The sequence below is a fragment of the Apis mellifera genome, linkage group LG5 (assembly GCF_003254395.2).
Source record: "Apis mellifera strain DH4 linkage group LG5, Amel_HAv3.1, whole genome shotgun sequence".
NCBI lineage: Eukaryota > Metazoa > Arthropoda > Insecta > Hymenoptera > Apidae > Apis > Apis mellifera.
This window is the reverse complement of record NC_037642.1, coordinates 5,188,516-5,204,259: the sequence shown is the minus strand read 5'-3', so window position 1 is coordinate 5,204,259 and position 15,744 is coordinate 5,188,516. Positions and strand designations below refer to the sequence as shown.

Below are 15,744 nucleotides of genomic sequence, written 5' to 3'. Positions count from 1 at the left end.
ATTCATGTATGAAATTACATATATGATTCTTACATTTTTCTTTAACTTTTTTTTTAAAGTTATATTTCTCATCCATAAAATTAATCATTTCAATTTAGCTATCTATTTTCAAATAGACTTTTTAAAAATTTATATTATAAATTTACATTCTATAAATATTATAATAAGTAATTGCATAAATTTATTTTATTGAATCTACCTATGATGTCAATATTAAAATTAATTATTCTACGTTCTTATCATGAATTTGCACAAATGAAATCAATTTAGTTTTGTCCATTTATACGGAATCGGTACATCAAAGGATTAATCAATAGGATCATTAATAATGTTATTATCATTAACATTTCCAATTCATCATTACGCAACAAAACTGTAACAACGAAACAAAATTTTATTAATCATTGAAACACTTTTTCTCGATCGATCCTCACACTTTCACGTTCAAAATACTGGAAAGAAGAAAAAAATATTTACAAATCCCAGACATATTTTACGAAGAAGAAAGTTTCACGGCAATGATAGAATGAACCAGAGGAGTAGAAAGTCAAAGAACTTCAGAGGGACTGTAATCTGGTTGCATAGTTGGATTTTCCCTTTTTTGTTGTTTCATACATGTATCTATACCTCGCATCCGTCTTACACGAGAAATAACTCACCGGAGGAATGACTCCGGATCGTGTTACCCCTCTAGCTCTTTTACGCGATACTTTGCTTCTCCAATGTGCTTCCTTTTCACATATTCTTGTCTTGGGACCAACTCTGCGGGAGTTTGTTCGAAGAAACGAAGGTTGATTAATCGTGGAAAAAGTTTCTGTTTCATTAATGCCGTGTTTATGCAAATTTATTATTTTCGATACGATCGAAAAAATCGAATATATGATTTTTCGTTCTCAAATGATAATTAGATAATCCAGATAATCGATTAAAATTTCCTTCCATTAAATGAAAACGTTCTACAATCATCCATTACCCGACAATGATACATCTGACAGAGAAAAATTCCCGTCAAATTTATTATTCCGTTTCTCGATCATCCGCGTTTCGAGACAGTCATCCATTCCATTTCCGGCGTCGATTTCATTACACTCACTCGGGAAAGAATATCCCGCAATCCGGTAATACGCGTGACAGAATATCCACGAACGCGTAAAATACCGGCCTCGTTCATTTTCCAAAATCGTATCACTGTTTCACAAGTGTCATGTTCATGTCACGCTCGCGTCGATATTTTGACCGACATCTGGAAATTACGTTTCTACGTCCAGCGGTGTGAGGATACCTGAAAAATCGAGGAGATTATTAACTTGAAGATCGAGGAAATCTCTACCTATTATTATTATTATTATATAGCTTTTTACCGTCATCAGCAGTGTTTGACTTTCGCAGTTTTTTGATTCTGATTATTAGATGGCTGGTTGAAAAATCGAAGAATCCCGCTGCGTTTCTTTAAGATAAATCACTCGAAACTCTAAATGATGTTGAGATTTTAGAGACAGATTAATTGTCCAGAAACATCCAGCTATAGATATTTAATTTATCTTGAAAAATTGCACATCATTTGTTATTTTATTCTACAACGAAGGATTTTTTTCTTTTTGTTAAAAAGAAAAAGTGAAATATTATATTTAGAATTAATAAGTAAAAGTAAAAAACTCAAGAAAAGGAATAATTTTGAGAATAGCTTTACGAGAATTAATTCTTTGAATAGGGACGTGGATGTAATTGGAAGTTCATAAGCATGAAATGATCTTATTGATTTATTCTAATATAATCTTATTTACTTTTTTGCAATCATCAACTGTCTACTGTCCATTATCCGGTTAAACGATCTTCGAAGAAGTTTGAAGAAATTCTCGTGGCAATTCCTTTCTGGTAGGTCAAGTGTGGTAATCGCCACAGAATGAATGCAAATAATCTCTGAAAGTCTCTGTATATTGAAAATCGAAATGGGTACTTAGCCTCTCGAACGGGAACGTGGATGATCGGAAGTCGTCACGTGGCGTCGGAGAAAGTATGTTTTCTTTGCACTTGTAATTGCGGTACGGTGTTTTTCTGTTTATGGTGTACGCGTGAAGGATCAGTAGGTTTCAGAGAATCATCGAAGAAGAGAAGAAAGAAATAAAAGAGCTTTAAGATATGGTACTTGGAATAATATGTGTACTATATAATAAAAGGAAGAAAGCATGGGCTTGTCACGTACATTTGCAATGAATGGAAGAGAAAATCTTGCGTGACTACTGACCTACGTACCCCATACTAGGTTTTAGAGTGTAGAGAAAAGATGATACTGGTGTATATAATAATAATCTGAGCGTGGTCTTTATGCTGAAAGAAAATGATGAATGGGCCTGAGGAGAAAATGATTTAATTATCAAAAATTTGTTCCGGTGGAAATATCAATCATTATTGTTTTGTAAAAATTTTTGAAATCAGATAAAAAAAAAAGATATGCACGCAAGATGATTTCAGGAATCTTAATACATTTCTTTTCAAATAAAATTTCAACGCGCGATATAAAAAAGATCATAAAAGTTGCAATAAGTTGCTGTTCTGAAACTTTTGAATGAAGTTATTAAACGGAACATATACAAGATGGTAATATATTCATGCTATACATATCCTTCCACGTATAGTCTATTCTAAAAGTCAAAACAAACGAAAAAAAATCGGTTGACTGTCTTCCGTCTTTGTCCGTACTTGTCATTTTATCGCCATCCCGTTTCATTTAACGCGAAATTTAATTGTTTATAACTTATAAACAAATCTCAATCAAGTTTTATGTCCATTTTTATTTTTAAGATCCACTCTATCCAAAGTTGGTATGATCACAAATCAACTTCTTTGCGCGTATAAATTTTTTATCACTATTTTTAGATATTTGAATCTATTTTTAAATATTTTTACTTTCTACTACAGGAACGTGATCACTGTTTTTCCAATAACGAAAATTTTACGAGAAATCTTTACCTATTAGTCACGATGGATTAGAAATGAAGTAATTAAATCCCCCCCTCCCCTTTTATAAATCCCCCTTTTAATTTTTCTCGCTTTCACAGCTATGCAACTCGTAAAAAAGGAACACGAAGAGATTTTTATGTTTCGTTTAATAGGCTATATTTTTTATCGTAACATTTCTTTCTTTTTTTTCTTTTTTTCTTTTTTCTTTTCTTTTTTTTTTTTTTTAATAAACAAAAATGTATTGTCGCCTGCATAGGATTTTCGAAATTAGCACGGAGCCAGCTAATTTCTCCGCATTCTTCGCTTCTCTCACTCGACGTGAGAAAAGCGTGGCTAATTTTTTTTTCCTCGCTTTAAAGATCTTCCTATTATTCCGACGACGCTTTTCCCGTGTTTTCTTGAAAACGCGTTCTTAAGAAGAGGAGAGATAAAACAGTTGTTCGAAAAGTTAGTGGCCAAGTACTTCTCGCAATTACGCCTTTTGTTTTCTGGATCTGCGTTCTTTCTCTACGTTTCGCCAACGTTAATTCGCTCGTTTTTTCCTTTTATACGTGGCTGTTTCTTCCGCGGTTCCGATGTAAATTGGGAAAAGATAGAGGCAAGTTTTAATTTTATCTTGGTAGAATATATAGTAAATAAAACATGAAAAAAAACACACACGCACGCACAAAAGCCAAAGTTTGATAATTTGTGATTGCTATTATTTGTGAGTATCCTTATCTTCAAATTTTTGATCAAGTTTTAAATTATCACTCTTTCGTTCTTATTAATAGAATTCAATTTTCTACTCTACGAATAACACAAATATCCCCTTGTTTTTCAAAGATAATTAAAAGTATTAAATTCCATAATAAATTACGTAGGCTTTAATCCCTTCTGATGTAAAATGATATAAAATTCTTCTCCTTTAAAGAACTTCAATAAAATAAGTAGGTGCATCGAATTTCGATAAACCTGAAAATTTAATATACTGTAATACTGAAAAGCAGAATTAATAATTCGAAAGGTATAAAAAAACAAGTTTCACCAATTCTCCTCTTTAATATTCAACCTCGATATCAACTAAATCAATAAACAAACACTAAAAAAAAAAAATCTATCCAAGAATATATCCATTTATCAAATCTCTTACCCCATATTACTCACATTATCACACCATCATCATCATTATATCCAAATATTGTCCATCCGCTCGAAGATTCGACGATTCCCTCGTCCATCCACGGGGAAAATAGCGAGAAAAAGGGGTCGTTAACACGTTGGAGCGACGGCTCGTCAACGATGTCAGAGGATCTCGATTTCGATTCGTCCTCGAATTATCAAGGTGTGTGCGCGTGTGTGGATCGGTTCACGGTTCATCGACTGACCCGGCCGACATCAACTTCCTCGAACCGTTTAATTAACTCTTCTCAATCTCGTACCATCGCCGAACTTCGAGGGCCTGGTCACAGGTAGCCTCTGATCTCTAACTGAACGTTTTCGAATATTTCTAGAGTAGTGATGATGGATTTTTTGGGAGGAGGGGGATATTACTGTCGAGAATGGAATAAAAATATTCGGATGATTAGTCGAACGGATGGAAGGAAGTTGAAAGTTTTTTGAAAGTTGAGTTTTTTTCTTTCTTTCTTTCTTTCTTGGGGAACGAGGATTAATGCGATGCATTTGACAATGGCAGTGAAAGTTAGGAGAAGAAGAGAATGAACGGCGATGACGAGGGAAAAGAAACGTGCGTACATTATGCCAGTGTCAAAAGCAATAAATTTTATAGCCAATTTTTTTGCTTGAAATCAATGAAACGACTTTTTTTCGTTATTATTATTATTTATATTCTTCGAAGGGAAAGAAGAAAATGTGTTAGATCGGTGTTGAACTAGATATCGTTCTCACGTTCACGAGAAATTCATAAATTGAATCGCAATAGAGATGTCGTGTAATGAAAAGAGAAAGGAAAAAGAGAAAGGAATTTCAGAAAGTTATTAAGAGACGGAATGACGATTCGTGTTTTATATTGCCGGTAATTTAATTAATAAAAAGAAATATAGCGTAGTGAAATAATGCAAATTTAATAAAATATTTATGAAGCGAAATAATAGCAGGAGGTGTCATGAAAAAAAAAAAGTAACGTTTAATAATAATGGAACGAACGATATCAATTTCGTTCAACCTCGTTATTTTCACAGCTATTTTCAGCTTCTCACTTTCACCAATCATCCTCATTATTTTATTTCATTACTTTTTCTTATTCTCCTTTTCACGCGTATTCACATTAGCACATTGTTAAGCTTTTCGAAGACTTGAAAATTATACCTGGAAGATTGATCACTCGATTAATTACAATACTTATATATAGTTTAAAGATATTGTTAAAATTCTTAAAAATAATTACAGTTGATAAATATATATAAATTGAGAGCGATGATATAGACATTTTTTTATTTTTTTTTTATTTCTCCATTTCGTTGTTCCAATTAGAACAGGGAAAGTGTATGAACAGAGATATGGAAAACGTGACCTCGACGTGTTCCTCATGCCAAATTTCAATGGGCGTGTGCAACGAAACGTGATGCCAAAATTTAAGCTAAAACGTTTCATTAAAATTGCGAAAAGTTTAATCTCAATTTATATGGAATGGAATTACGGAAAGAAATCTGGCCGTTTCTTCTTTGGTTAATTAAGAAACGATTGCCAGAAAAGTTAAGATCCGAAATGCCGCGCGTGAATCTTTCCAACGATGCCAACTATCCCAGAGTTTCACGGGGACAAGTGGCTCGTGGATGTGGTAAGTCGATGCGTTTAAATCCTCGTTTTTGTCGCAAACTCTGGCCCCACCTTCTATAACACGAATTCATGGTGTGCCTGATTAATGATCAATTTCTTGCAACGAGAAGTTATTGCCAGGACGTTGCTACCAAAAAGCATTCGTGCTTATCTGACCACTAATGTTCCGTTTATTGGACCGCGAAAATAATTCAACAAAAATATATTTTATATTCGTCGATCAATTTCGAATTTTTCTTCCTTTTAAATAATGCCGTAGAAACGTCGATTGTTAATTTTCAAATTTTATCCTCTTCAAAATCGAATCGTGCACTTAAATAGATGAGATCGATTCATTTATAACTTTAAATTTTTCTTTCATATTAAAATTAACACTTCTCTTATAATAAACCTAAGTTTCAAAATATTTCGAGACGCATGGAAACTTATGTAAAATTTCCAAATTTTATCCTCTTCAAAAGTATCGAATCACGCATTTAAATGAGATCGATTTGTACATTTACAACTTCACATTTTTTTTTTCATATTAAAATTAACACTTCTCTTATAATAAAGTTTCAAAATATTTCGAGACGTGTGGAAACTTATGTAAAATTTTCAAATTTTATCCTCTTCAAGAGTATCGAATCACGCATTTAAATGAGATTGATTTGTACATTTACAACTTCACATTTTTTTTTCATATTAAAATTAACACTTCTCTTATAATAAAGTTTCAAAATATTTCGAGACGTGTGGAAACTTATGTAAAATTTTCAAATTTTATCCTCTTCAAAAGTATCAAATCCCGCATTTAAATGAGATCGATTTGTACATTTACAACTTCACATTTTTTTTTCATATTAAAATTAACACTTCTTTTATAATAAAGTTTCAAAATATTTCGAGACGTGTGGAAACTTATGTAAAATTTTCAAATTTTATCCTATTCAAAAGTATCGTGCATTTAAGAGATGAGATCGATTCATTACATTTTTTTTTTTTTTTCATATTAAAATTAATACTCTCTCGAATAAACGTGATAAGTTTCAAAATATTTCGAGACGCGTAGAAACTTATGTTGCGAATGTGAAATGGAACGAAGCGGGGAGGGAGATAACCGGAGGATGGAAGGGGAACGATCGTTTTATCGTGGACGAGGGTGACGGGTAAGGGTACACGATCGAGCAGCTTAATTCACTGTCATCGAGATTATGTTAATCTCGACGCGGAGAAGCGGTGGCACGGATGTGAGAGTTATTCGATCGGTCGCAGAAAGCCTCTCCCGCGGATCGTTGCCCCCGTGATATTGGATTATGTTTCACTGTTAACAGGTTACGTTTCGTATCTCGCCACGGCAGACGTGCGATGCGCCCGGAACCCAATGCCGCGGCTAATCGAGTACAGGATCGATCATTAGAAACGAGATAATCGAGATTCCTTCGATCCGTTCGATTTCGATGAAAATTTGAATGCACATGCAATAATATGTTTAACAATATTCCTGGTAAATTTGTTTAATATTCTTCGAATTTTGATTGATCGATTTAATGAAAATTTTAAGAGGAAGAGGAGATTCGATCAATAATCTAATTAGACTTTTCTTTTGGAAACTTCGAATCATTGATCCTCGAAATCTTCGAGCTTTCAAATATTTTATCCTAGATTTCCTTCGAATTTATGTTCGATTGAAATCTGTGGAAGAAAATAAAAAATCGGAACGAGATGTGGGAGATCGTTAAGGGGGCAAGTGGCGTTCTTCTCCTGGTTTTCCACGATCGTTTGGACAACATCTTTCTGCAATGGGTACGCGCCAAAGCCGCAAAGGTGCGGACGTTGCACTTCCTCGACGCGTAACCACCTCGTATTAGCATAAATTAGCCAGCCGTCCGTGGAACGTCGTAAACCTTTAGCAATTGTAAGGTCCCCGCTTTGATGTCAGAAACGGTTGAACGATCGTCCCGGTTTAATGCAGCGACGGGTATAGTATACGGGCTGAATATCGCAAGGGGTTAAACGCATTCTTTGACATAATTTGTGTAATTGTGGCACGGCATTCGCGCACGACTCTAAATGCACATTTGGAATGAGCACGGCCGGCCAAATAATGGACGGTGAAATAATTTGTCCCAGGTCGTGATAATTTCTAACCAAATCTCGTAAAATTCAAATTTACAACGGGGAATTTTCGTATCTGGAATTTACTCGGGGAATTACTCGATTATTATCCGAACCTTGACGAATATACCTCGTTAACGTATTTTCCAATTAAAATCTAATCTATTTTTGAGAAAAGAGAAATTCAATTATTACATCAACTTCGAGGATAGAAATTAAACAAAAACTCTGCTATAGAAAATTCATTCTCACGAATCACAAAAATGAAGAATTCGAAATGTATATAATATTCCAAAAATTGTGTGAAATACATTTTCAAAGATTTTCTCGGATAACGTAACCCTAGCTATTCGTTTACCATTTAAAAAGAATCCCAGATCATTCAAAATCATCGTAATAAGCCATTTAACTATAAAGAGTGATGACGTGACATTCCTTTCGAAGTTACGCGATTTCCATAATACAATCCACGCAATTATGCTCCGTCTCGCATAATTAAAAGTTATCAAGGATGGACGGTGTGATATGACTCACCAGTAATCCCATACAGACCCTTACAGCGTAATGTACACGAAACGTCTCAACGAGGCGTATGGTCATCAGACAAAACGTTCCACAAATAAACCAGCCTCCAAATGACACGGACACTCGACGCGACTCGCGGGAACTGGGTTAATCCGTGACTCTTATTCCGACCGATTAAAACGGGGGGAGGGGGAGGGAAAAAGTAGTAGAAAGCCGGTAGTGTGCAAGTTGAATTGCGGCCGCCATAATTGGGCGCAATTTAATTGCAATTGAGAACCGAGTCGTGTCCTCGAAGAAATGAGTCGATCGCGTTGCGTTGTCGGCCGATGATGATGTAAAAGGCGTCTTCTCTAAAAGCAGCTGGGGCTTCGCGGCAACTCGCCACGGTTAGTCACCAGAGGCAACGTTTTTAATCGCTTGATTTATCGCGGGCCTAGCGATCGCTGTGAGAGAATTGGCCCGAATTCCTACCATCTTCCTTAACCTCCTCCCTTGTTGGAAGTACCGCGGTCATTCGAAGGGAGTGAGTCATATTGATAATTATTCGAGATCTTGGAATCTGCACAGCTGCCCGATGAATCTCGCGCGTGGGTCGCGTGTCGTGGGGTGAATTGACCGAGGCCACCCTTCCATCCCTCTTAATTAAAATGTGTTTTTTCCGAGAATGCGTTGCTGGCATTCGTTGCGACAAATCTGAATTTTTCTCCCTTCTCCTGTTCTTGTTCCGCGGTTAAACGGAATAAATTGGAAGAAAAGAGATACTCTTGCCGATTTTTGAACATTTCAATTGTATATTTTTATAGGATAGAGGATCCTTTGTGGGGTGAATTGACCGAGGTCACCCTTCCATCCCTTTTAATTGAAATGTGTTTCCGAGAATGCGTTGCTAGCATTCGTTGCGACAAATCTGAATTTTTTTCCCTTCTTCTGTTCTTGTTCCGCGGTTAAACGGAATAAATTGGAAGAAAAGAGATACTCTTGCCGATTTTTGAACATTTCAATTGTATATTTTTATAGGATTTTTATAAGAGGATCCTTTGTGGGGTGAATTGACCAAGGCCATCTTTCCATGCCTCTTAATTAAAATGTGTTTCCGAGAATGCGTTGCTGGCAGACGGAATAAATTGGGAAAAAAGATATTCTTGCCGATCTTTGAACATTTCAATTGTTTTTATAGGATAGAAACGAGGATCCTTTGCTTCAAATATTTCATATCTTTTTACTATAAATTTCTGCGATTTATTTGTAGTCTTGTTACATTCACAGATGTTAAGAAAATTATCGAGTTTCTTTCAAATTATCATTATCGATGGATCAATTCAATTTATCAAAAAGAAGAATGTGAAATCAGGAATTCTAAAAGATCCAGATCCAATTACTTCACGCAACGTCTCAAAGTAAGAACACCTTCCTCTTTCGTCTTCCTATCCGTCCATCTACAGTATGAAGATTTTCAAACACTCGAAAACGCTTCCAAGTCCGAAAAAATAATCTCAGAATATTGAAGAGATTTAATTCCAGAGGAGGATATTTTCATTCCCTCTGCATTCCCCAGTCAGCAATTAGAGATGCGTCGCGAAATCGTATCGAGCTTCAAAGCTCCTCTTCCCACTCTTTTTCCCTTCCCCTTCACGAGAAGAAGAAGAAATAAGAGATCAAGCCGGCTGCAAGCCGTAAATAAGTTTGATACAGCTGTACGTGGATTTTTGTGGAGCGTGGGAGAGCACATGGGAGAAGCGTTTCCTTCCGCGCGAGCTTTTCTTCTCCTAGCTGAGGAGGAGGAGAGCATCTGTGCCGTGTGTCGCGTGGAGATGCAACGTGAGAATATACACGACGATAATAATGGCGCGTCCGCGACGTGGGTGACTGTAATAAAACCCGCGTGGACGCGATTGCAAAACACCTCTCCAAGAGGAGGCCCGTTAAAGGTCTCGAGGAAGCGCGTTAAAACGCGAGTTTCTTCTTCGTGTTCGACGGGCGAAGAAGACCGGTGTAATTTACGCGCCAAGTCGCAAAGGGAATCGTAATTCTTCCACGTCTCTCTTTATCTTCCTCTGCGGCCGATTTTCGGAAGCTTATCGTCCTTCGAACAAAAGGTTAACGTCATGATCGATTTAAAATTAAGGAAAGATGGATGGGATGTGGGTTTTTTTGTTTGGAACCAGATAGAGGGATTTTCGAAGGATTGGCAGAGTATTGGAATTTTTAATTTGTGGAATATATGATTGTTTATGATATTTATAAATCTTTCATATTTTCGAAAGTTTTTACTCTCTCTCTTCCCTTTGTTTGTTGTTCTGCGTTCGAGAATTTTAAAGATTCTTAGAATTATTCAATTAGAATTAATTTGAAAATTGTAAATAACAATTTGCCATTAAAGCCATTATTTTTTTTTATTACAAGATTTGAGAATTTTTGAATGGATATATCGAGTCCAGAAAGTCATAACCATTAATTCATAAATTTTCTAATATTTTTGTCTTGAGAAATTACTTGTCGAACGTTTAATTCTCCTTTTCGTCATTAGTATGAATAGAAATCTTGCTATTTTAAAATTGATCGACGAGCGTAAACAATTATTATTATATAAAGTCAAGCTTATAAAATCTTCGAATCTTGGTCGAGCCAATTGCAGTTGGAGACGTAACAACACTGATTTATACGAACATAGGCCTTTGCGTTTAAGTAACTCTCGTTTCACAATCTCGTCAAAAGCATAAGCTGTGATACGATTCGTGATTCTTCGTTTGTTAACTTATCAATCATTTCTTCTCCCCGATTATCGATCATACGATTTTATATCTCTTCTCATTCTCCTCGCCTGTCTTTGCCGATTATTCGAATATAAAATAGTAGTTAACCCGCAGGTGAACCTTAAATTGGTTTTCACGATGCTCCGAACGAAACAATTTCGAAGCAATTATCCACCGACACACCGTTCGATATCAGAACAGGTTGCACGAGAATTTGTTCCACGCTTCGTCCCTCCGGAGATCTTACTCGTATTTTTACCTTCAATTCGTCGGGAACGAGTAACGTTTGTGAAATAATTGAAAAGAGATATATATCTTTCGTATATTGAGAATAATTTAACAAATTGTATAACGAATCGATGATTTAAAAATTTGGAAATTTTTCTTCATCCTTGAAGAAATCTAAAAATTAGAAAAATTAGAAAAATAATTTTCTAAGTTTAAAAGATCTTAAAAAAACGTTTGCAAAATTCCAAAAACTTAAAAACATTAACTGGATAATTCCCTTATCAATCATCTGATAAAAACTGACCTGTTTGAAGCGCGCCTTACCTTATCCTCGTGTATACCACCATTTCGGGATAAATATCTCACGGAGAGGAAAAAAAGGGGAGAAGAAAACAAGAAATTCGTTTAACTTACTTTTTCTCGCGCCCTCGGTGATCGTTCCTCTCCGATCATTATACCTCGACCTACCGATTACATTGCTTCGTAAATACGGGTTCAAGCGGGTTGGGGGAACTGGAAGAAATTTAATAAAGTCGATGAAAAATGAAGGGGAAGGCCCTCGCCCGGCTTCATTTATCACGGCTATTTATCGGTGCCGAGATACACCTCGATCAACGAAACTTTCCAAATTGTGCCGCGAGGTTAACTCACCCCGTGGGACAAGAACTTTGAACCGGCCAGGCAAGGAAACTCGTGCCAACTTCCTTCCTCGAGGACCTAATAATCTCTGTGTGTACCGACCAACGCCAGTCGAACTTCTCCTTTCCCTTCGATTCGAGGCGACCGACATCTTCGATCCTTTCCCGTTACTCGGTTTATTCGGGATTCAACAGGATCTGAAAAGTGGGAGCAGACGATAAAGATCGAGCAGAATGTGACGCGTATATAACGTGTACAGGGAGGAACGAGAAGGGGAGATTGAAGTGCAAAAAATCTCTTTGTCGGATCTGGAGATTGCGAGTAAACGATAAAGATTGGTCGAATAAGGAAGATGTTACGTGTATAGGGAAAGAGAGGGTTAAAGTGCAAATGGTGTCCCCGTTGGATCTTGGGAATGAAGATCGTTGAATGATAAGTATGTGTGTGTGTAAGGAGGAATTTGAAGCGCATAAAAGTGTCGAGAGAAATAATTTTAAATAATTTTATTTGGGAGGGGATGCACTTTACAACCGGCCAATGGAAATCTGATTGGAATGGCGCCAGGAAATGGTGGAAACATTATGCGAGGGTGGTTTTTAAAGGTGAGAGAAAATGCGATAAACGGGGAGAGGAGAGTAGTGGATGGGAATCCTTCCAAGATCGCGCGATTGTCGCCCTATTTGCTTGGATATTAATCTCGAGCTTTTCTTTCTGGGTCAACCTAGAAGCGAGGAAGGATAAGATATTTCTTCGAGATTTCTAATTTGCGAGGATGAAAGTGGAAGATGACCGTGCTCGTTGCTTTCTTCGTGGCGGAGAGTGGTAGTAGCTGGAAGGATGGATGACGTTAATTTATTTATATAAATGGAATTACATAGGATACGGTAAAAATGTAAATTTGAAAATACTTGTGTACCATTTTTACCAAAAATTAATTTACATCGATTGAATATATATTTCTTTCATTCTCTTATCAAAATGATATATATATTTTATTGAATTTTGTATAAATGGATGAGATAATCCGTTAAATATTTAATCGAACATACCATACTATACCAAATAAACCAACTATTTAAATATTATATAATTATTAAGAACAGAATAATTCATAATCTATATATTTAAACAATAGAAAGAAATTTAGAAATTAATCTTTCGAATATATTGAATAAATTTCACGAAAATTAATTAACCAATCTTCTCCGTGAAGAATCTAAAGTGATAGGAAAAGAACGGACGAAATCAAAGGAATTAAATCACTCTTCTATTCGAAAAGAAAGGCTCACGCTTTAAGAACATCCATTCGACGTGGATCTAGCCCATAAACCGATCGAATATACACTTGCTAGTAACGATAACGTGGTTCACCCTTGTCGCGAGTGGTCGTTCATCACCGCTAAAAGCCTATACCTTATCGAGGCCGGCCGATAAAGGGATCACGCCTACGCTGTTCCCTCCCCCCCACGAAGGTCACCCATTGCATGCGCCGTAGACGTGGGGCAGGTGAATAAAAGCATTGCACTTAAGCAAGACAGTTGACTCCTCGGTTATTCCCACGTTCTTCTTCTCTAGCAAACTTCGAAGCGGAGCGAGAATGGCGTTGCTAAAGTGGTGGTGTTTCTGTTCCAGCATCACATAAAATTGAGGCACGAAAGACATCGCCGACAACATGGGGAGAGCCATCTGCCAAGCAGTTTTGTGCTGGACACGGACGAGGCTGAACGAGGAACTTGGGGGCCCTGGTCGTCGGCCAGCTCCTGTTCCAGGTCGTGTGGGGGTGGTGTCGCCCATCAGACCAGGCAGTGTCTCGATGTCGAGTGAGTAATAATTATTTTCAATCTCGATCTCCATTCGTTTCATTATTTTTTTAACCGATAATTCTTTCTCCTTGTAATTTTCTGTATATATATATTGTATATTAATAATAGGTTTTCAACGATAAGTGATAATGAATTTGAATTTCAAAGAGTGTAACTGGAACTTATACTCACTCGAAACATTATCAGATATCGTTATAAAATTCTTCCAATATATATTAATTAAATATCCAGGCGAGCTGAGAGTATAAAAAAAAGGACGAAAAATTATGTCTTGCTACAATCCTTTCCTATTTCCATGATCGCGTATTAATATTCACGAGGTTTCCCATTTACAATTTTCTTTTAATATTAATTACTGGGATAACTGGAAGACGGTCTCGAAATCCGGAACGTTTCAATCCTCCTCTCGCTGAAAATTAATGGAAAATTAATTTTTTATCCCATCATTTCTCGTGGGTTTGCAGAAATTCAATCCAAGAAGCCACCATCTTCTTCTTTCCACGCTTCGAGGACTACTTTTCCGCGGGTATTTTTTTTTTTTTTTTTGACGTGGGCCAACTTCTTGCCCGAGAATCACGGTAAATCCTTCTTATCCGAGGATGCTCTCGGCCAAGATTAATCGCGGCCGCTTCCGGTTCTGCCGTCTTTGAGGGGACGACGCCTCAAAGGATGTATCCCGGGTTTGAAAGGGACGGGAAGTGGCTCGTTCGCGAATTTCGTTACGTAAATGAAACGTAGGAAAGGGAGGGGAGGGAAGGAGAGGAAAATCGTACGAGTGGAACGATCTAACAGGTATCGAAGAAATCGAGAGCTAATAACACGTTCGAGGGAACGTGAAAGCTAAGGGGCTAATCGTATCCCGTGAAAGCAGCATTTCGAATGATCCTATACAGAGGTTTTCAATTATATTTATGTATATTCCTTTGTATCTTCGATGTGGATAAATATTGTATTGTAGGTCGTTGCGGATTATTAATGAAATTGTTTATTTGGAAACGAATATATTGATCCACAATTTGATTGTGGATAATTCAGTAATCGTGTAGATGTTTCGTACGATTGAAAAATATTGAATTTAATTAAATTTATCGTTATTTGAAAATTTGCAAATTGATTTCTATTTGGAACTTCGTTTCTTATTATTTATATTATTCAATTTACGGGAGAAAAGCAATTTTTTTTTAATATACAAAACTTGTATTTAGCTATTTTTTATATTTAATCACCAAGTTAAGAATGAATTTACATATTTATGAATCTTTTACACATGCAACAATCTTAGTTTAATGCATCTTCATTTATTTCAGAGAAATTAATCAATAGCTGAGTTATCGATAGCTTCGAGATTCAATGCTCGAACAATCCTTAAAGAATCCTTGCGAGGGAACACGCGGATTGAGAACCGCTGAGATAGAGAAGCGTGTCGTAGGTCAGGCTTAATCGCGGTGCATTACGGTTCTTTTTAGTTTACGATCAAATACTCACGATTTCTCAGAACTAAATTTCGAAACAGAGTTCCTGCGTAATTTCAGATAGCACGAGCTTGATTAATTTAATCGGGGGGATCGATTATATGGAAGGTGGCAAGGTAATCGAAATTGCGAAAGTGTTTACGATTCGAAGACTTTCGCAGTAAAAGGCACTATTTTTATTCCTCTTCGATCGAATTTTGTCGGCAATTTCGTAGAAATAATTAATGATTTTTTCGTACAAACGTAAACAATGCAAATACAGTTTCAGACAGAAATTATGTCATCAGTATCATGTTAATCCATCGAAGAAAAATTAAAAGGAAATTCGATTTGAAATAATCCATATTTCCTTCGATGATTTTTCCCCCCTTTTTTTTCATTCTCTCTGCACAAAAGGGTAGGGAAAAAAAATATCTTTTTCAAAAGCAATCTTTAAAGTTCTCGGGTTTTAAAAATCCCTGCGAATAC

At 36.3% G+C, this 15,744-nt stretch overlaps 1 protein-coding gene and 1 long non-coding RNA gene across 8 annotated transcripts in view; one reads left to right on the top strand and one right to left on the bottom strand.

Moving 5' to 3' along the window:
- The window catches only part of LOC413021 (papilin), a 129,362-nt gene that overhangs the window by 82,691 nt on the left and 30,927 nt on the right, over window positions 1–15,744 (top strand). For all 7 annotated transcript variants that reach the window (XM_006562179.2, XM_006562183.3, XM_006562182.3 and 4 more), the window contains exon 3: window positions 13,614–13,801. In XM_006562179.2, the coding sequence (XP_006562242.2) occupies window positions 13,614–13,801 (188 nt within the window). The remainder of the gene's footprint in view (window positions 1–13,613; window positions 13,802–15,744) is intronic.
- LOC102655308 lies at window positions 377–1,587 on the bottom strand. Its single transcript, XR_003304739.1, has 2 exons — window positions 1,362–1,587; window positions 377–1,282 (listed from the first exon to the last, which is right to left on the bottom strand). It is a non-coding gene; the product is annotated as an uncharacterized LOC102655308 (long non-coding RNA).